This window comes from Beta vulgaris, chromosome 5 (genome assembly GCF_026745355.1).
Source record: "Beta vulgaris subsp. vulgaris cultivar EL10 chromosome 5, EL10.2, whole genome shotgun sequence".
Lineage (NCBI taxonomy): Eukaryota > Viridiplantae > Streptophyta > Magnoliopsida > Caryophyllales > Amaranthaceae > Beta > Beta vulgaris.
In genome coordinates this window covers 63,932,326-63,955,666 of record NC_079206.1, presented here as the reverse complement: position 1 = coordinate 63,955,666, position 23,341 = coordinate 63,932,326, and the positions used below count along the sequence as shown (strand labels likewise).

At 34.5% G+C, this 23,341-nt stretch overlaps 1 protein-coding gene across 1 annotated transcript; it reads left to right on the top strand.

The window, feature by feature from the left end:
• Nucleotides 1-16,404: 16,404 nt before the first annotated feature.
• On the top strand, nt 16,405-22,212 carry LOC104894474 (formin-like protein 1). The gene is made up of 4 exons (XM_010680712.4): nt 16,405-18,836; nt 18,980-19,179; nt 20,062-20,306; nt 21,261-22,212. The coding sequence occupies exons 1-4, from the start codon at nt 16,801-16,803 to the stop codon at nt 22,083-22,085; spliced, it is 3,306 nt and encodes a 1,101-aa protein (XP_010679014.2). The 5' UTR covers nt 16,405-16,800; the 3' UTR covers nt 22,086-22,212.
• Nucleotides 22,213-23,341: the final 1,129 nt, after the last annotated feature.

Below are 23,341 nucleotides of genomic sequence, written 5' to 3'. Positions count from 1 at the left end.
TTTTTTAAAAATATTCCGAAATATGTTAATATGGGTATCATTTTATAGAGGGAAATAAATTTTGAATTTTGGTATAATTTTTTTTTTATAAAGGAATTTTTCGGGAAATTTCATGAAAATTTCTACAAAATTTCCTAAAGTTAGCCAGGATATGTGGCAACTTGTCATTAGCTTGTTTTGATGTAGTTTAGGATGAACAATTTGTTCGCATAGTGAACAATGAACAATTTGTTCATGTCATGAACAAATTATTATCAGCAATGGGAGAGGTGGTTTTTTTTGTTCACTTAAAAAAATTACAATTTCATGAACAATTGTGTCGCCATTGACATTAGCTCTTAGAGGTAATAGATTTTTTTTCTAATCTTCCATCCAAGGGTAAGCGAAAGGGACGATTTTCTCAACCTAATATTAAAAACCTTTTAGTGGATATGCATTGATCTTTATGAGTACTCTATCTTGAAGCAATTTCTTGTGGTCCTCTAAATCACCTTTTTGAAATGCTTTTGCTTGAAGGAATCTGGTTTAAAGTTAGTCATTTGTTTTGCTTATGAATCTGTCATAGATTTTATCTATTTATTTGGTAATTAGGACTTTAGGAGTGTAAAGGATCAATACATCTTAGTAGAATTAAATAAGAATAAATAAAATTAGGTTGTAGATATCCCAACTGGGCCTGATTGGGCTCTAGTGCTAGAGAAGCCATAATGTTCCAATATTGGGATTTGGGGTAATGGGGTGGATGAGTATGGAACTTTGCATGTTATGGTTATAGAAAAATATCTATTTTTGAATAACTCCTAATTTGAGTTTATATCACTACTATATATTGGAAGAGTAAAATAGGAAAAAGGAAAAAAAAAAAGGTTAGAAAATACAAGAAAAATTCTTTATTTTTTTCAAAAAAGAATAAAAAATATAAGAAACTAACTACTTTCTCCGTTCTTTTTCTATTGTAACAATTGAGTTTTTAGTACACTTGTCAATGCACACATCAATTATTAATATCTTTAATTACTTTGTAGTTAAGATTATACAAATTTGATATATTGTAAGTATACATCGAGACGAATCTAATAAGACTCCACATGACTATATATTTACTTACGTAAAAATCACAATGGATAGTTAAAGGGTGGCTAGTGACTAGTGTACAAATCTCGTTGCTGCAATAGAAAAAGAACGGAGTAAGTATTTTATTTGAACTTTGATGATAATTTCGGACGCATAGCGTTTATATAATACTAGTTTATATCAGATGATGAATGAGGGCTATAGTAAACATCAACCTGAAGTACTGAATATGCTCAACATCAAACTGAGGGTTATAGTCAACATTTGATCGATACTTTTTTTTTCTTTTTCGAAGGAAAACTAGATAGATATAAAATAAACCATGTATGTAATAGCTTAGATCTAAAACAACTAAAAGTTCACAAGTAATGCAACAATATGATGTCTTTCAAAACACTAGCCTTCATCCTCCATCTTTGAAAGTTTCATAGGCCTTATGTAATGGTCACTTTAATCATTCCTGGTCTATATTTCTTTTTTTTGTTGTCTTGAATTTTCCTTTTAGTAAGATTTCTTATGTGTTTTAGTTGTAATTTACGTATCCTCATGTGTACAAAAATAATGTAGTTCGCCATTCGATCCTTTCAAGTAAAGATATTGTGTCATCAAATTTAGTGTATGGTGGGGAGAATCTTTATAGTAGACCTGGGTGTACCATGCTCATGGTACACCCAAGGCTATTTTCAGCAAATGAGCAAAATGAGCAAATGAGTAAATGAGCAAATGAATAAAATGAGCAAATGAGTAAAATGAACAAATGAGCAAGCATTTCTACTCATTTAAGAAAATGAGCACACTTTTACCCAAACGAGCAAACTTTGTCATTTGCTCATCATCTTCTTCCTCAATTTCAGATCTGGAATTTTTTTTTTTCGCGAATTTTAGATTTCCATTGTTGTGTTTGGAAGGAAGAAGGAGAGAGAGAACTATTGAAACAACAACAACAACAACAGATCAATTGAACAAATGAACAACAATGAGCAAAACAACAAGAACAACACAAATGAATAATGAGAAATTGAACAAATCGACGAATTTCAACTTGTTTCTTTTTGTTTCGCGAATTTCAGATCTGTCGACTTTCAGATCGTGGAATTTCAGTCGCCTCATCATCACCATCTCGCGAATTTCAGATCGTGGAAGTTTTGATTTCTATGTTTCCGGCGAGAAAGAAGAGCGAGAAAGAGAGAGACAAAGAATTGAGAGAAATGAAACCTGAAACAACAACGACGACAAAAATGACGAAGATTTGAACGGATCACCGCCGTTGGCACACATCCCGTCGGAAATGAGCAGCATCGCCGGAAAAATGGCAGTGAAAGCACGCGGAAGAGGAAGAGGAAGAGGAGAGAGAGTACGCGGAATTACAAACGTACCCCTGAAGTTGTAATTTATTACAAAAATACCTGGGTGTACCATGCTCATGGTACACCAGGTTTACCATGAGTGCTCTCTATGGTGGGAACATCATATTATAGGAGCAATTGCGTCATGTACTCATGTTAATAAAGTCTTTAAAAACATAGAGGAACTAAATCAACTAAACGAGAAAATCACTTAAATGTTGTCAAGTAAACTATCAGCAATAAATGTAAACAACGAATGTGTCAACTCTTTGTTAAGGTTATTTCATGTGCATTGATAGCAGTATTGCTCACTTTACTATAAATTTTGTTGAAATGTTTGCGATATGTTATTATTTGATTAATCAAATATAGTATATGATCTAATAAGAGCACTAATTACTTGATTTAATTTAATCATGGGGCCATCTGAAGATAGAAAAGGCTCAAACGTGATTTGTAAGTCTTTAAGTGTCACTTTCCAAAATGTCATAATTGATCTCCTTTTGCCTTTTTTCGATTTTCATAATTTTATCTTATAAATGAATTCATTAATGTCAATATATGTCATCAGACCTTCCAACTATAGAACAATAAAGCAAGCTTTCTCTATTGATTTTTTTTATTTATTTCACATTTGTAGTTTTCGGGGGCTTTTAGTTGTCGGCATACATGCTACGCCGTTCTTGAATGCATGAAGAGTCAGCTTCTTCTATGGGGCAACAAAAACAATTGTAGAATATACTTTCTCAATTACAATAGTTACACCATTTTATATTTTTACGTTTATTAATGTATTATTTCATAATCAGGGACGAAGTCAGACTAGGTTTAGGTGGAGGACCGAATATACTTCCCTTTTTTCATTATTATATTGTGAGGGGCCACTTTATTAGAATTCCTAATTTTCATCTATTTGGGTCTCTTATATATTATAGGTACGGTCGGGCTAGCAAGGACCATGGTCCTCTTAGAGCATGGCCAATGGATGATCCCAAATTTGGGATCATCAATTACTTCATTAATTTCTCACTCTTCCACCTCATTTATGATCCACAATTAATTTTAATGATCTCTTCACCCCCAATGAATGATCTATAATTTTAGATCTTCACCTTCTCTTTCCTACTTTTTACTATACTCCACCATATATTCTCTCTCCTCAATCTCCTTTCCATCCCATCTTTTTTATTTATTATGGATTATTTAAGAATCAATTAATGATTATTGAATGTAAATAATTTTTATGTTTGTGACTAAAAACTATTAGTAAAAATTAATTTCGTTAATATTGTACATAATTAGATACGGTAATTAACTTAGTCAGAAATATAATAATAATAAAATATTACATTAAACAATAATTTTTATGTTTGTGGGGGTAGATAAATAAAGAAGGGAAACAAATATGACTTCCAATAACAAAATAAGCTCAAAAATAAGATGTGTAAAAATAGTTCAATATTGATCTCTATTTATAGACAAAATAATAATAATAATAATAATAATAATAATAATAATAATAATAATAATAATAATTGTTGGTGTTTTTTTTTAAAAAAAAAAAAAAAATTTAAACTGACAATATGTCCGTTGCAAAAATTTGCAACATTAACAATTACAAATAATCCTAGCCGTTAGATTAGAGAAATGAGGGGCGTTGGATGTCTGCCATGCAGCAGCAGCGGGCCCCGCTCCATTTTTTTTCTTCCTCTCCCCTTCCGCCATGTGGCAATGATCTACTCTTTGGCAAGATCGTTGCAACGATCGGTTCATTGCCTTCTCTCCTCTTTTTTTTTTCTCTCTCCTATTTCTTTATTCCAATTTAATCTCTCTCTCTCATGATCCATGTTTGGGATCAACCAATGGGCATACTCTTAGGCCCATCAATAGCCTGGCCCCTGTTTCAAATATTAATATCTCTAATTATCAATAAGTAAAAATTATAAAAAGTTGATATTAAAATAATATACATTGAAACGAATCTAATAAGATCTCAGATGACTATGTTTTTCCTAGAATATAAATGACAAAAGACATTATAGTGCAAAATGTGAATAGTAAACACTATACAAATGGTACAACTATTTCTAAACGGAAGAAGTACATAATTATTTATATTTTTACTTAAAGATTAAATATTGATTATATAATGATATTTAGAGTTTTATATTTACACTTCAAATTTAGATAGTAATATAATAACCTTTTGCAATAATTATACGTAACCTTAGATTATCTTTCTTTTAAGAAAATATTAATATAAAGCTATGAATGTTATAACAGAATTTTTTAATAATAATATATATATAAATCAAGGAAATAGAATTTCTTTTAAATGATTTATACAGTGACTCTAATTAGTGTAAAGCTAATGAATGATGTATGCCTTAATTTGATAGTTTGATGTAAGAGGAAACTAGTTTTATGTAGTTGCATTGACTACTTTTAAATGGTTGATTAATAATATACCAAAGTGAATTGCAAATCAATGAGCGTTCATTAGTATATAACTAGTTATTAGGCCCGGGTTATGCCCTGGTAAGAAAGAATTTCATTTATTAATATAATACTTTATGATAATAATAATAAATACAACTTAGCCTAGTGCGTGGTTAGAACTTTAGTATATGTACTTGAGGTCTTGGGGATCAAACCCTATACTATGCAATTTCTTAATTTTTTTAGTGTACATGGATTACATGAACTAAAACTCCCCTAGGGAGAGCGTCACGTGGCACATTTTCTTGTTTTCGCACGCTTTTTAATATATTTGTATAGATTTTACATAATCGTGTCTTTTGCCTCTTAAATTTTAGGAAAATGATATACATAGCTCTAAGGGTTATGTATAAGGTGCTTTTTTTTGAGGGGATGTATAAGGTGCTTAAAATGGAAATAAAATATTGAATCCAGCATTTATTACCTCAATTGATGTGAAAATGTGTCTTAAATTCTTGAACCGTTTTCATTTAAAGAAATGTATTTAATGCTTATATGTAGCCCTAAGGGCTATATATAACATTACCAAACAACTTCCTCCATTTTACGAAACATAAATTTTCGGGTGCTTTTCATATACTTTTGCCTCTTGTGTTTTATCGAGACAAACAATCCCTTAGTATATGTAGAGTGTATAATTACCCCTTTTTACAATCAATTATACAAAATAAATTTGTTAATTGGCTAAGTAAATACTAAAAAAATATTTCAGTATGCAAAAAGCTAATGTAAAAGCGTACAAATTATAATACTTCATCCGTTTCAATTTAGTTGTGACACTTTCATATTAAAATTTGGGTAATGTTATATGTAGCCCTTAAAACATTTTCTGTGTTTTATCGAGACAAACAATCACTTTCATACTACTATATTTTTTACTTTTCTATTTGATACTCAAAATTATTTTGGATTCTAGATGATACCTCTGTAATTTGTACTAATTCTATATTATAACATTTCGTTAAAAAAAGTTATTTGGGGGTTGGATATGGTTAGGATTTTGTCTCGTTTGCATGTCTCAGTTTGCGCGATTCAGTTTCGGTGTCGAAAAAACTCGGTTAAAGTTTTGAGGGTCATTTTAATCATTAAGGGACAGATGTTAAGTCGAAATTGGCAAAAAAAGACCAAAAACAGGTCGTTTTACGTGCGAGGAAAGACTATTTGTTCTTTGTTGCGCAAATCGAGGCATTTACGGTCTTTTTTCCAATTTCAGCCTCAAAATTAACCCTTGAGATCTAAATTATCCCCCCAAAACTTTACTCAGATCGATTTACCTGGTGTGTAAATCAAAGCACGCAAAAACGAGGCAAACCCCTAACCCTAATTAACCCCCAACTAACCTTTTAATTAACGGCATGTTACCGTAGAGAATTACTCCAAACTACAATGGGATACATGTATAATCCAATAAATTCTGGGTATCATCACATGGAAAAGTCAAAAGTGCAGTGTTACCATGCATGTAAAATTTCCCAATATTTTACGTAAGGGAGTATCACCTTATAAACTACTCCATCCGTTAGTTCACTCACTTCATTTTCGGGGAGAATCAAGGAGAATGTACAAAGTTATGAGAGAAAAACTGAAAATAAGATAGAGAAATTAAAAATAAAGTAGGTTAAAGTATTAAAAAAAAGTGGATAATGTGGGTGAACAAAGATGAGAAAGATGAGGCATGTTACCATAAATAAATTAGTCAATAATGTATAAACTAAAAAGATACAGATCGCGAAAAGAAAAATGGGTAGATTAAAAAGAAACTAGTGATGGCTACTGGTGTGGGTTGGACGGGTCAGACCGTGGGCCGTAGCGTACTGGGCTAAGATTTCACGGCCCACGACCGGATCGCAAAATTTATGGGTTGGACGGGCTGGTTCGCGGGCTGAAAAATCTTGGCCCACACCGATCTGTTACCGATTTTCATTGTTCAGGTGGCGATTCTGGTAGTTCGCGAGTCTGGTGAACTGGACCGGGCTGGCGGGCCGGCATGAGAATTTTTTTCAAAATTATTTAATCAATGAAATTATTCATTATTATTACATAAAATCTTTAAAATGAATTAAAATATATACAATTATTAATATTAATGAATAATTTCATTATTTTCAAATTTGATTGAATTATAATATATGCAATTTGATAAAATTATATACAATTTGATTAGAATATACACAATTTGGTTCAATATTTACTCGGACTGGGCTAGAGATGACAACGGGCCGGATCTGGACCGGATCTTGGTGGTACCAGATCCGGATCCGTTTTTTGAGCCTAGATCCAGATCCTACGGATCTCAAAAGGCAATACCCAGATCCGGATCCACTAGATCCACGGTTCTACGGATCTGGATCTGTCTGTTTTTCCAAAAAGTTGTACAAATAATTGCCAATATTTTATCACTAAATGATATAATTATTATAACATTCACCAAACTACAATATAGCAACATCCCAACATTTAAAATATTCAATCTTGTATGAGAATGAGATAAACAGTAGCCTTAAGTTACTAATTAAAATATTCAAACTATAAAAAACGGATCTACGGGTCGGATCTGAATCCTCTACATAAGATCCATATCCATATCCGTTTTTTGTGTGGGACCCGGATCAGACCCAGATCCGCAGGATCCAAAATGATAAGATCCAGATCCTTCAAAACGGACCTGGATCCACGGATCTGGGACAGGTCCAAGATCCATTGTCATCTCTAGACTGGGCTGATCCAGTTCATGGGCGGGGCTGGACCGGTTTCGTGGTCAGAGCTGAGCGATTTAGTAGTGGGCTGAGCTTAAGAAATTTGGCCCACGGTCCACCCACCAATTTCATGGTTCGAGCTAGGCTGGACCGGGCTTTTGCGACCTCAACCCACGAAGTGGGCTGGGCTGATTGGATTGAATTGACCCGCACTGTTCGCCATTTCTAAAAGAAACTAAGAGAATATGTTGTGACTTTCAAAAGTTACCATTACACCTAGTTCAAAACCTCCTTATTGATACTAAAAACAGTACATAGCATCGAAGCCTAACATCAATTCTCTATATAGCATGAAAATATTGGACTAATTTGGAAGATCTAGAAGAAGGCGAGAGTTCGTTTAAGCCACTATACTAAAAAGTGAAATCCTAGAATGTCCTCTTATACCTCTATAAAATGTAAAGGTATTTATACATTCATTTGCAAAACCTTTTCCTACTCAAGATTCTCATTAAAAAAGTTGGCTCAGCATGATAAATTAAAGTTAGCTCAAACAGGAAATTTTTAATGCATTCTTAACGGTCATGCACAACAAATATGGCACTTTTTAACGATAAGGTTGCAAAAGCAATGCACTGGACCAATTATATTTATCAAAAGACTAAAACACAAGCTAAGATTTCATTTTTACCTAAAGATCAAAAGGCTGCTTTTACAAATGCAAGCATCTTCTACATAACGATTCCTTTGTTTGGAATTCAATCTTACTATGCTCATCGTTTTATCATATGTCATTTGTTTGTTTTTTATTATCTCTAGTTGTAAGTAGAGGTGATCATGAATTGGACGTAGTCTTAGAAAAATTGCTCATTGGTCGGGCCAAAATTCGAGCCAATTTTTTGCGCCCAAAGCCCGCTATTTCGGACCAAAATGAGCGGGCTTTTCAAGCCAAAAAAATAGACTAAAAAGTCATTGTTTACTTGCCCAAAGCAAACAAAATCAGGCCGAACCCGATTACATGCCAAAAAATTCTGCTGCTCAAAAACGAACCGGGACAGGCTGAGTTGATCAGCTCTAGTTGTAAGCTAACAAAAAAGCGATATAGTAGACCACAAATTAATATCCCCTAATCGCTAATTTTTTTTTATATGTTTGTATGTGCCACTTAATTACTTTGATTGTTAGACACTTTTAACATTTTATACTAAATTACAAATAGATTTAAACTGTAACTTTCCGAATTTTATGAAATGAGATTTAACTTTAGGATAGTACGTTGGTTAGCTTTAACTTTTATGAACTAATGTATGTTCAAAGTTGGTTAGCTTTAACTTTTAGGATAGTACGTAATTTACACCAGCTCCCAAATTTTGGGTCTTTTGAAGTAGTGTTTACACAAATGGAATCTATCAACTAGGTTAGTTTAATTTTGAGGACAATTTTTTTTCTATCTATTTGACTATTAAGGAGTCGGTTGATACAAAAACCTTCATCAACAAATATTTTATCTAGGAAGTAGCTAGCAATATGTACAACTACTTGTCGAACAAACTTGAAGAAGACGAACATAACATGATTGATGATTGTTTAGTATATGAGGAAAGTTAGGACATCTTTTTTAAAAGGGGGAATCTTATTTGTGTTTTTATATTATTGTATACATAGTTCAAAATGAACGACCAAGCAAAAAAGTTCCTTGCCACACAATTACGTTCAACATTAGAATGAATGATGAGGTGATGTGGTTCCTTCACCTTCAAGATTTAACCAAATGAACCTACCTCTAAAATAGATTGATCTATAATTTATATCCTATGAACTATATATGATTGACAATTCTCTTAAAATGTGCATAGTGGAGTACTTCATGATCACAAAGTTATAACAGTGTAGGATAAAAATGATGATCAATCAATGCTATTCAGGCAAAACAACCTTGGTTTAAGACTCACATGCATGAAGCAAAGCAAATCGTAATGGGCCATGTATGATTATTTACTTGTTTAATTAACTTAATCATTCTTGATCTATTAGTTGGGTCTGCATTGTCTTTTCCTTATATTTAATTAAGGAGTCATACATACGTGCTATTAATTTTTTTTTAGAATTACTCGTCAATCGTCATACTTTGTACTGAGATCTTATAGTATAGTGTGTAAGTTCAGAGAGTTCATTATAATTAAATCATGAATTATTAATATTTAGGAGTATAACATTATTACATTACTATAAGCATACACCTTGCTGTCTTTAAGAGAATCCAACGGACTTAATTAATATGTTACAAAAAATTAATAAGTAGATGACTCACTAGGTATATATATAAACTGGTGAATGGGTATGCCAGTATTGTCTCGAACTTTTTTTTTTATTTGATAATTAACTGGCCTAAGTAGGGTCAATCCTCATTAATTGGGGGTAAGAAGGGGGATCCTAATTCCTAATCCATAAGGAAACTTCCGGTCTTCAAATATTGGAAACTTCCAGTCTCCAAATATTGAAAACTTCTAGAGACTGGAAAATGAAGATTTATACTCAAAAACAAATATTTACACAAACCAACAAGCTGGGAGGTGGGAGCTCCAACCATTGGGCTCCCTCATGATTTTAGTACTGTCTCTAATTGTTGTGTATAGTTTGTTTTGTAATAATATAAGTAATAAAATAAGTGAATAAAATCATACTAATACCATAATTGTTGCAAATGCACAAAATTTCATAAATCCTACTTCATCCGTTTTTTTATTGCAATAATGTTTTTCTTATTCAAAAGTTTCACATCAGTATATCAAAATTTTTTATTTGGTAATATCTTTTCTCTTACTATCTACCTCTCTCCTTTCCCATTACTTTTTCACGTTACTTTCTTAATAATGTGACAAAGGATAATGTTGCAATAATAATGAAACGAAAAAGTATAGCCATATAAGACTTATTTATCTTTTATTTTAAAAATAGAAACTTGTGAAATTGAGTGGATTGGTGGATAAGTTTACCATTCCAAATTAAAAATTGTATAGAATAACATCGGTTTAGTGAGCAAATGAGTATCAAAAATGGAAAATGAGACTTTTGCATGACATAGTTAAGAGTGTCATACGATAGATAATGACACTTTGATGAACAATTATATCTTTAATTAGATATAAGTTAAAATCATAAAAAGTTGATCATATTTTGAAAAAACATATAATGAGACAAATTCAATAAGATTTCACATGATCAGCTATGTTTTTCCTTATATATAAATAATACAAGATGCTTAAGGTATAATTTGTAAATAATATTAAAAATGAAAGATGCATATTTTTAGATAAAATCAGTATAATATAGAAAAGATGTAAGAAAGAAACAAATCCCAACTCTTTAACCTCTTCTTTGCAATTGTATATACTAGTAATTGATTAATAAAGTGAATTATTGCTTATGGAATACTCACAATATTATAAGCATAGATCATACATTGACAGTGTCATAGAAAGCAATGTGAGGACATGATTAATTCATTAATAATGAAACATTAATGGAGATCAGAATGTGAAAAGCACAATACATTCAGGTACCAAAAACCCTTGTCCCAATAATCTGATAGACTGATACCATCCACGCATCCACCTCCCAAGACATTAAAACACCAATTTTAGCAATTAGCAAAAGCCGTACAAATCCAACGACTCTTCTCGTCGTCTCGTCTTGGGTACTCTGATCTATTTTTGGTTTGAATTGTCAGTCAACTTTTACTACGTATACGACGTAGCTAATTGCATGGAAAACTACGCACACTGCACACAGTAGTAGTATATTTTACTATTGATTTATACTAGTGTCGGTGGATTGATGCTGCTTCTATTCACCCCCCATTTAATACTTTCTTATGTAATTAGAGATGGCAATGGATCCAAGAGACCAAGACTCTGGCCGGATTCGTCTAGACCCTGCCCTAACTAAAGCGTATGGGTCTTAGTATTTTGGATTATATGGGTAAGGGACAAGGGTTAGGGTAAGAGTTTTGATAATATCGGGTAAGGATATGGTAAGAGTTTTGATACAATCGGATACGGATAGGGTGAGAATCCACTTTTCAAATACCCTAACCTTATCGATAGACCCACCTAAACTGAAATATATATATTTTTATATTTTTTAGTTTAAACGAAATATATAAATTTAATATATAAAAAATATAAGAAACTCTTCCAGTCAAAATAAACTCTCAATCCCTTATCCTAGTCGCACTCTCACAGTCTCATTTTACTAGTATCTCACTCTTTCGCTCCAAACTATTTTCTTTATTCATGTTTGGATGAACGAGACTTTTCAGGTGTGGAAAAACTATGTATTCCTATTTAATACTCCCTCCGTCCCAAAATATAGTTTCTATTTCTATTTTGGGAGTCAAATTTTAAAACTTTGACCAAATATTCTTACTAATGTATACAAAAAAAAACATATTCATGAGGGGTCTTGTTAGATTCATCTTGATGTATAAATTCGTAATATCAACTTTTTATATTTTTTACTAATAAGAAATAGAAGATATCGTAGGTCAAAGGTACGTCTTGGAGACTGTGCAAAATGAAATGGGGACTATATTTTGGGACGGAGGGAGTATGATATTTTGCGTGTTAATTGACAACTTCATATGTTGAATTGTGCTTAACAATTATGTATACACGTGGAAATATAAGCAGATTATTTTTTATATTGGACCCATTCTAGACCCTAGGCCTACCCATACCTGACCGGACCTTACAAGTACAGGTGAGGATCCTAACGAAATTCACCCTATGGGTATGGATAGGGTATAGGTCTACATCCAAAAAATAGGTATAGGTCTGAGTTTAGCCTTACCCTATCCAAACCCTACACATTGCCATCTATATATGTAACTATGTTTAGCTCAGTTCATTTCTATTCAGTTTCTCGCAATTCGCAAATAACAGGGAATTAAGATACTCTGTTGATATCTTTTCAGTTTATTTTCATTTATCTGAATCTATCTAGACTTATTAGAACCTATTAAAATTTATCTAGATTTATCAAACTTTATTTTGTAGGTGTGACAAACCTCATTTTTGATGAATTAATTGTATTAGTTCTTGTTTGACCTTCTAAGACTTTATCTAAACTTATATAATTTATTTATAGGGACTGAAAATAAGGTGCAACGATTTTATTCATACTTCATGTTTCTCATTTTCACAGGAATTAAGGAATGTAGAACATATGAGGATTTGTGTTTAATGTTCTTGAATTTGTCAGTAAATGGTTTTTCCTTTTTTTAACAAAACAACATTAATTAAGAACTTTTGGGTAAATTATACCGATTATTTCAACTCATAAAAATAACTCAAAATTTAAAACATAATCAATAGAATTACAACTAGGATGATAATGAGTCTGGTCTGTTCGCGAATGGTTTGGGACCGACTCAGTCAAAGTTCGACTCGTGGTAGCTCGACTCAGATCCGAACTCGGCTCAAGCCCTTAACCAACCGAGTTAGGCAAAGATCGGCTCAAAATTCTCGTGAAAATGTTCGATTATTCTTTTGTATACAAAATTTATCATAACATTGTTCACTACAATATATTCATGTATTATCATTGTCATCACCATTTTTTTCATCAATCTCCGTAGTTCTTCTATATAATCTTTCTACCTTCAACATAACCACACTACCAAATCACAAGCCACACAACCACTAAATAATCTCCCCTCCGATCAAGCTACAAGGAAAGAATTCAATCGCCCCTTATACATGATTAGGCTCTATCCTAAACGGAATTTCATTTTATCCCACCTTATGGTTACGAGAAACTTCACTCCACATACTTTTGGGGTGTGGGATGATTTTCAATCTATTTGGTTTTTAAAATTTTGTTAGATAACCAACCAATTATTGAATATGACACTAATGTGAGGTGATTGTCATTCTATATAAAGCTCACATACAAAAGGTATGTGGGGGTAAAAACATAAGGAAATAAGTTAGTGGTTCTAAGTTCATTAGAGATGGTGGTTGTAAGAGTTGTTCATTAAAGATGGTGTTAATAGGAGGACAAGCCTATTGGTGTTTTTGTCGGAAAAGTGGGTCGAGTACCGGGAAATGAGGAGTGAGGAGATTAGAGATTATGACCCTGTTTGACACATAGTTTAAGGTTTAGTTGTTAGAGTTCAGAGTTTACTCTTAGAGTTTTTAATTTTTTGTTTAGCAGATTTGACTGCTGATTTGACAACTTTTTTTATAAATGTGTTTGGTAAAAATTAACTGATTACTAAAAAATTATTTGCCATTTGTTTGTGTAAAATGACATTTATAGACATTTTAATACATTTGTGTAGTGTTATTATTATAGGGAAAAAAGTCATTAAACATATTTCTACCTAATCCTCTAAAGAAAAAGCTCCTAATATGAGCTTTTCCATTTTGAGAGTTTTCACTCCAAAACTCTCTCTAAAACTCTGTTTACCAAACACCCCTTTTAGAGTTTTTGATTAGTCAAAACTCTAAAAGTAATCCAACCCTCTCTTTTTGCTCAAAAACTCTGATCGGCAAACACCCCCAATATAAATGAAGAGGACTCAGGGGATCGAATGAGTTTAGGGTGGTTTCATTTTCTAGGTTGTTAAATGTCGTTCTGTTTTTTCCTATAAACTCCCTGCTTTCTTTCCTACTAAATCCCTGTATTTTTGTATGAAAATATGAGGGTCTTTTCTGCTCTTTCCCTTCTATTTCCCATTCTCTTACTCATTTCCTTTCCAACCCCCCTCCATTCCTCCTCACATCTTACATTCCCTCTCATCTTTCACACACACACACGCATACTCCCTTTCTCTAGAGATCTCTCTCTCATCTCTTCCATTTCCCCCATTGCAGGATTACAAGATTTATAAAATTTTCGACAAGTTCATATTTTCCAACGATTTCAAGTTTTTTTTTTACCATCTCGTTATATTACAAGGAAACGCTAATGTAATTAAAAAAAATCGAATAAAACAGGTAGAATGTCTTGAACATGGCGCTTCGAAAAATTTAGCACGGAGGTCTCGCTATTTTGACCGATTTTATTTAGCTTTATTAGAACAACTCAGAGTAGAGTAAAATTTTACCAGAAATTGACTTGAAAATGCCGAAAAAGTACCTAGGCGCCTATTTTATTTAGCTTTATTTTAGGCACATGTTCCTGTGGTTAGACGCATATATTAGATGCATATACCTGTGGTTGGGCGCTTATTTTAGGCGCCTGACCACTTTTCGACATTTTCAATTTTCACCATTTTCAATTTTCGAAAAAGTTGCATGTATTGTAAACGGAAAGATTGCCGGAGATGTTGTCGGAGGAGTGGCGGCGTGATGATGTCATTCAACCTCCTTCGATATGTGATGAGAGAGAGTGATCTGAAAAGTGGTCGGAAAAGTATTTGGATGATGAGATGGTGTGAGGAAGAATGAGAGTGAGAGAGTGAGGATGTCTGAGAGTGGAAGAGTGAGGAAATGTATATGAGTATAAATACATAAGAAGTCTATATACAGAGCGTTAGTAGAAAAAATAGGGCAGTGTTTAGCAAAATCCTTGAGAGTGAGGGATAACCTAGTGGTTAGAGTTTCCCTCCTGATTTCAGGAGGTCCTGAGACCGATTCTCACGCACCCTTGGCAAGTTTGGCTCCCCTTTATTTCCCTCAACTTGTTAAGGTTTCTCCTTACCTTATTAATTTTTTTTTTAGGAAAACCCTTAATCTAAGAGCGATATGAAATAAAAGAACTACGATGTTGTAAAATTAACCTCTAGCACGATTAATATATTTATTAACTATGTTACCTGTGTAACCCATTTAAATAAATATTTGTTTTGAAAAATTAAATGAACATATTCATGAGAAATGGTATGGACATCTAAAATTTCTCATAATAATTACGACATATATATCTTTAGAGATTTTTTTTTTTCGGATTTATCAATGTATTTTTTTTGGAATTTTCAACCCAAAAAACTTAATGGGTCAAAGCAAATTATCTCAAAATAAAAATGTCAACTTTATGTGGATTTATTCATAAACGTGTTAACCTATTTAATTAATTAGTTGATCTTGTAGGACACCGCCTACTTTTCATTTAAATTAGCAAGGCAACGACCCAGACCCAATATCAAGAAGATAACGGACCAACTTTCTCAATATAGTGACTAATTTAGTCTATTTAGTAACCAATAATCAGTTTAATCTATATAACAATCACATTATTTAATTAATTTAATGACTAGTTTTTATTTATTTAATAACTAGTTTAATTCATTTGGTAACACTGGCAAGTTGTATTTTTAGAATGGTCTAATGTAATTCGCAATTTAAAGGAAAATAATGGAAGGACAAGTAAAGGGACAACTAGGTTGGTGAAAGGTTGGGTTATAGTAAGATGAATACCCTGTTCTTTTGGACTTCTTTTCAGTTAAGTTTATTTCATTTCACTTGCTCTCTACAATTCATTTTTTCCCAGTTCAATTCAATTTCGTTTATCCCAATTCAGTTAAATTTCTCCTAATCCAAAAAAAGGGACCAAAATGGATTTGTCAGGAAAATGTAAGAATCAATTTATCTAATTTTATGTTAAAACTACATCGCTTATTTTAAATAATTTACTATTTATTATACGAGTCGAAAATCCCAACCTTAATCTACTTATTTCAGACTAAAAGTTGACAACCATAATTGAATTCCCATCAACCGAAAGCTAGAATGATTAATTCAAGATAAATTATGAACCACGGCATAATGATTACATCATTACATGATCAAACACGGTAAAAAAATGGGAAAAAAAACACAACCACTAACAAAATTGAGAAAAGCAAACAAAACACAACCACCACCACCATTGTTCCACTTCTTCCAAATTTCACTTCTCCCTCCTCCTAAACCCCAAAAACAGCATAATATTAGCTGGAAGTAAAAAAAACACCAACAAAATCAAACCCAATAAACAACCTAAAAAAGTCTTAAAAAAACCAGCATATCCTCACCTTCTCCCCAAAGATTCACCCTTTTCATTTTTCAACCTTTCTCTCTCCTCCCAAAACACCACTTCTACACATTACTTGAAGAAGAAGAGAGAGAAAACAAAGAAAAAGAGTGTATGTATGTCAGTGTGAGTAAGTAAGTGAAGAAAAAAAGTGGAAAAATTCCACAATGCACACAACTTTCTCTCTCCTCTCTTTCTTCTTCCTCCTCCTATTCTCATCAGACGGTTCTTCACTCTCCTTGAGTTCTCCTACATTGAATCTCAACCGTCGAATCCTTCATCAACCTTTCTTCCCTCTTGATTCTTCTCCTGCACCTTCTGATTCTCCTCCTACACAAACTCAAACTCCTTCAGACAAAAAACCATTTTTCCCATCTTACCCTTCACCACCACCACCACCTCCATCTACACCTTCTGCTTCACCTTTCGCTTCTTTTCCTGCTAACATTTCATCTCTTATTCTTCCTCATTCTCAATCTAAGCCTGTTTCTAAGAAACTTATTGCTGTTACTGTTATTCTTTCTTTTTCTGCTCTTGTTCTTGCTGTTGTTGCACTTTTCTTCTACTTTCGTCGTAGACGACAACACCAAGAACGTAGTGATTGTGATCGTGATAAGACTACTTCGAGGTCGGAGACGACTACTGCTAGCTCGGTTCAACGAGGGTCGTTTAATAGTACAGCTGCTCTTCCTCCTCGTCCACCTAAGTTGAGAAATCCGACTACTAATAGTTCGGAGTTTCTTTACTTAGGTACACTTGTTGACTCCACTGCTATTACTGGGAGTAATAATGGTAATGGCAATGGAGTCGCAGCTGCGAGAGGAAGAGGAGCTGATTTGGGTGGAGCTCGAGTCGGTCCGAGGAAGATGGACTCCCCTGAGCTCCACCCGTTGCCGCCTCTTAGTGGGCGGCAGCAACAACAACCATCACAGCAACAACAATATTACAATGATCACCGTCAACAACAATATCATAATAGTAGTTATAATAATAATAATAGTCATATTCAGGGAAGGGGAGAAGAGGATCAAGAAGAGTTTTACTCACCTAGAGGTTCAGTGAGTGGGAGAGAAAGTGGATCGGATTCAAGGAGAGTATTTGCTTCGGTTGTACAAGCTCAAGGTCAAGCTGAGAAGCTTAATAATGGCGGAGGAAGAAATTCTGAAGATACATCATCGTCTTCTTCTTCTTCTTCAAATAGTAATTCTCCTGCAAGATCAGCGTCGATTAGTATCTCACCTGCGGTGAGTGCGAGTCCGAAGAATAGGTCGTCAAACCCTAAATCATCGCCGGATTTTATTGAATTGCAAGTGCAACAACCTCCGGTGATGTTATCATCGACGCAATCGCCGGAGATTCCATTCTCGCCGCCATTGCCGGAGATGTCGTTTTCACCTCCGTATTCATCATCGTCTTCGCCTGAGAGAGATATGAAAGCGATTAAAGAAGAGGAAGCAGAGGAATCGCCATTGTTGTCTAACAATTCGAGCTCTAGTCGAATGAATTCGCCTCCACAATCTCCGAAATTATCGCCGTTGAATGGAAAAATAGGGAAGATGTCGCCGGAGGAGAGAGAATGGGGAGTTTTAGGTCGGAAACCATGTTCTCCGGCACCAGCATCGCCATCGTTGTCAAATGCTTCGAGTACTCGAAGTCGTAAATCATCACTTGCTTCACTGAAATTACCTGCATTTTTAGGAGGAGGAAGGAGAAAGGAATCTCCAGAATCTACATCAGTGACGAATTCTCCAATTTCACCTCATTCTCTTCAATCTCCGATTTCTCCAATCTCATCAACTACTTCTCCATCACAGAGCTCGAGATCGTATTGCGCTTCGCCGTTGTCGAATGCTTCGGCAGCTCTGAGATCACAAAGTGCGTCTCCTCAGAACAATTCTTGGCTAGCGAAGATCACAAGGTCTGCTCCGCCGCCTCCACCGCCGCCGCCACCTCCACCTCAATTGAGGAGGTCTCAGAGTCCACCACCGCCTCCTCCTCCGCCTATGAATAGACCGCCTGTAGCGGTAACAACGCCTCCTAAAGAGGTGGCGGTTGAGAAACAAGAGGTTGATTCTCCAATGGAAGGTTCTGGAAGTGATGAAACCACACCTAAGCTGAAGTTGAAGCCATTGCATTGGGATAAAGTGAGGGCGAGTTCGGATAGGGAAATGGTGTGGGATCAGCTGAGATCAAGCTCTTTCAAGTAATTCATTAATTTTGTTGCATATGTTTAAATGATTGTTTGATTCGTTTGATTGTTTTAATTAGATGGTGTGATATGCTTGTTAGGTTTTCTGTTGAATTTAACTGAGTTGATGATGAACTAAGCGGGAGTTGTGTTTGCAGATTGAATGAGGAAATGATCGAGACATTGTTTGTAGTAAATACTCCTAATCCAAATCAGAAGGAAATGGCTCGAAAGCCTGTTCAGCCATCGCCGTTGCAAGAGGATAGAGTACTCGATCCAAAGAAGGCTCAGAATATTGCCATATTGTTAAGGGCACTCAATGTGACCATGGAGGAAGTTTGTGAAGCTCTATTAGAAGGTACTCTATAAAATACTCCTATGTACTTAACCTGTTTATAATTAATCATTGTGTTGTGCTATATTCGTGCATAGTTGTGTATCAAGAGTTACGTTTGAGACGAGTTTCATTCACTTGGAACTAGCTGCTGGTCGTGGACGGTACCTTTTGTGTCCGTTGGTTGAAGCTAGCATTGGATTCTCTGAGTATGTACAGAAAATTGAGAACCTTTTGTTGGAGAAAGTTATTCAGCTAGACGTGGTTTGTTTGGGGTGAAAAGGTTAGCTGGGACCAATCCCATATGCCATATGATGGATTCTGTTTTTGGGGTAATGAATTGGATTTGATGTGCATTAAAGGAGGATTTATGGACTTTCGTCGTGGTGGTTGATCTTTTCCCTAAAGTTCAGTTCTTTGAAGGTTAGATGCTGTGGGCACGAACATCTAGTTTTATGGTCGATACAGGATACAAGTATGTGATGTCACCTGCAACATATCAGGATATAAATTTGGTAGTGTTTGATTGTTATTGTAGATTTTGAGGTTCTGTGCTCCATGCTTCTTCTACAAATGAGTTAGTGAGGTTATATGCTGAAACGGGGAGAATAACTTGAAGGCAAGTTTAAGTTGTATTGCTTGAATGCCATGTGAACTGAAAAAAGAAGTTAAAATGCTTGGGCGTCTTGTCCTCCTGAACAGAATTCACTCACAGACAGTAGTAGCATCATTCCACGTTTTCGATTTCATGAAGGGAATTCTATAATTCTGTCGTTTTGCAGTTTATTGTCTTTGGGATGTCGCATAATGCACTAATATTTCTCCTTTATTTTCATTTTGCACATCACTGCTGTAAATTATGCACTGTATCGTATATGGAAAACTCATGGGCCTTGTTATGTGCAGGTAATGCAGAGACTCTCGGGACCGAGCTTCTGGAGAGTTTACTGAAGATGGCACCATCTAAGGAAGAAGAGCGCAAACTGAAGGACTACAAAGATGATTCCCCTGTCAAGCTTGGGCATGCTGAGAAGTTTTTGAAGGCCGTGATTGATATACCATTCGCATTCAAAAGGGTGGAAGCAATGCTTTATATGACCAATTTTGACTCTGAGGTTGAGTACCTAAAGAAGTCTTTCGGGACTCTTGAGGTAATTCTTCTATCTTGTTCGATTCCCTTACTGGAATTTAAACATTTTGTTATTTTACTTGATGAATGTAGGATGAGAAAGTATTGGGTGAGACCGTCTCTTACTAATTTATTGCGAAAAGTTAAATTTATTGCCCCGAAAAGCTGGGTCAGCCTGGTCTCACTATATGAGACTCTGTCTTGTATGACATTTTACCATGTAGGATCAAGTGAACTTCCAATTTGCCAGTTTGTGTGTTTGTGATTGTTTGTGTTAGAGGGGGTGAGAGGAGAGGGAATGGCTTACATAATTCCTTTACGTCATGATTTAGTAAATTAGTAATGGTTAGAAAGTTCAGTTTTCCTTTTTTTTTTCCGCCCATTTTCAGCACATCAACATTACTCAGATACCTCCTCTTGCTCAGTGCTAAGGCCGACTTAAAGGTGGTTGATGTGCATCATACACTAGTAGAGAGGCTGCTTCTTTACACTTGATCCACGAAGCACCAATTGTTCGTTGAAGTAATTCATGATTATAACTTGTATAGAAGGGTTATGGTAGCAATAGGGTCATGTTATTGATATTCAATAATTTAGTGATTTTGGTATCAACTATGCATTTGATTGCCTTGTCTTGTGCGTCTGGTGGGCCGTCCAAAATCTATGATGACCCTTTATTTCTGATTGGCTGAGGCTTATAATGATCCATGTGTTATTTGAGAGACAAGATTTACCAGAAAAAAAGATTTATAACATGATTCAACTGAACAGAAGTTTGGGACAGACAGAAATCTTGAGGCAGAGCTTCTTTTTGTGGCTGAACCCTTTTGGAATAAAACATCTAGTAGCTATTGGATTAAGACAGGAAATACAGTGTTTAATTGTTGCGACCTTTAAGCCATCCTTATCTTGGCCTACAGTTGGAGTGTGTTTCAACTTGTCAACTCATAGCTTTTACTTCATCTTTGTACAACAGGCAGCATGTGATGAGCTGCGGAGCAATAGAATGTTCCTAAAGCTTTTAGAAGCAGTCCTAAAAACTGGGAACCGCATGAATGTTGGTACAAACCGCGGTGATGCTCATGCTTTCAAGCTTGACACATTGCTCAAGCTAGTTGATGTCAAAGGTGCCGATGGCAAAACCACTCTTTTGCACTTCGTCGTGCAGGAAATCATAAGGACTGAAGGGCAACGCCAAATCATTGCCAACAATGAAGCGTCAAATGATGAAGCCAAGTGCCGGAAGCTGGGATTGCAAGTTGTTTCAAGTCTTGGCTCAGAGCTCACCAGTGTCAAAAAAGCTGCTGCCATGGATTCCGATGTCCTCAGTAACGATGTTGCAAAGCTTACTTTAGGTCTTGCAAACATTGGGGAGACTGCAAGATTAATTGAGCAAACACATTTGCACGAAAGCAGTATGTTTTCTGAATCACTCAGCAAGTTCATGAAAGCGGCAGAAGAAGAAATCTGTCAAGTTCAAGCCCAAGAAAGTTTAGCTCTTTCTCTAGTAAAGGAGATAACAGAATACTTCCATGGTAACTCAGCTAAGGAAGAAGCTCATCCATTTAGAATCTTTTTGGTAGTGAGGGACTTCCTCGCGATCCTAGATCGTGTTTGTAAGGAAGTTGGAATGATCAATGAACGAACAGTAGTCAGCTCCGCGCATAAATTTCCCGTACCTGTGAACCCAATGCTTCCAGTTCCAGTAAATCCATTCCTTCCCCAAGTTTTGCCCGGTTTTCCTGGTAGGAGGCAGTCTAGCTCATCTGATGATGGTTCACCAAAGAGTTGGCGAGGTTAGCCTGGTAGAGGCTTTGTAAAAAGAAACTGGCCTGCAGGGGATTTTTTTTTTTTTTTTTTATTAACATCTAATTATATGTAATTTCCATATTTTTGTAATTATTATATATAAGTATAATTTTGAAATTTGTTTATGGTCTTATAGGAGGAGGAATTAGGAAATATGGCTGCTAAATTGATAGTAATATATAGTATGTTCTAAATCAATAATAATTCCTAGGCAGCTAAAGTAATAAAGGAGTTTTTTTCAATTTATGTTTTTAAATCACTGCTAATATGCACAATTTTTCAAACTTTACCCAAAATTTGTGCATATTACAGACAGTATTATGAACAGAATCCCAAACTTCACCCAAAATTTGTAAAAAATCATTTTAGTGGGAGGAGGGAAATTATATACTTCTTCGGTTTCGTTTTAAATGCAATAAATAGGTATTATTTGTGAGATATAAAATATTCATTTGTTGCATTTAAAATGAAACGGAGGAAATATCCAAAATTGTATGAAGTTTTTCCCACTAAAGTATAAACCAACTTTTTATGTTTCTGGGTGTGGAGTAAAATGGTGAAAGCCACAATCTTATTCTTGATTTCACCTTTTCTTTTTCTAAAATAGATACTCATTTGATGTAAGTTTTCCCACTTCCCTTTCATGAAAGTAGTTTGTCAATAATTGTGTGCAGAAAAAAACAATTCAAATAATTTGTCTAAATCTAGACAATTTACTGCATTATTTGTTTTTACAAGAGGACAAACCAAATAAATCTGAAAATAAGATAAATCTTTCAACTCCCAATCTCTCATCAATCACATGGGAAAGCCACCTTTGTTTCACATTGTAGACAAAATAATCCAGACCAGGAAAAGAGTGACAAACATGCACAATTTGGAAAACGGCATGGGTGGCATTAACTGCTTTAATGCAAAATTTGTCCCATAATTTTTATCATGGTCAAAAAAATATACTTTGATAGTTCTAAAATAAATGAAATACTTATCATTTTAAACTGTCTCAAAATAAATAAAATGTTGCTTTGGTCTTTTGTTAAACGTTCCAGTAATAAGGTTGCTCATATGGTCATATGTTAGCTCATCTTCAACCTTGGGGGATAGGCAAACGCCTTTTGGATGATGTTAGATCTATTGATTTGGAAAATATAACATGATCCCCTTTCATGGATTTCTCTCCAAAAAAAATGAAACGCTACTTTATTTGGTATTATCTTCTTATCATCTCTTTCTTCATCACATGGATCC

Bases quoted from the DNA above. Each gene is read 5' to 3' on its own strand.
- LOC104894474 (XM_010680712.4), top strand. From the start codon at position 16,801: ATGCACACAACTTTCTCTCTCCTCTCTTTCTTCTTCCTCCTCCTATTC. The intron at 18,837-18,979 runs GTAATTCATTAA...TTGTGTTTGCAG, and splicing joins CTGAGATCAAGCTCTTTCAA to ATTGAATGAGGAAATGATCG. The intron at 20,307-21,260 runs GTAATTCTTCTA...TTTGTACAACAG, and splicing joins AGTCTTTCGGGACTCTTGAG to GCAGCATGTGATGAGCTGCG.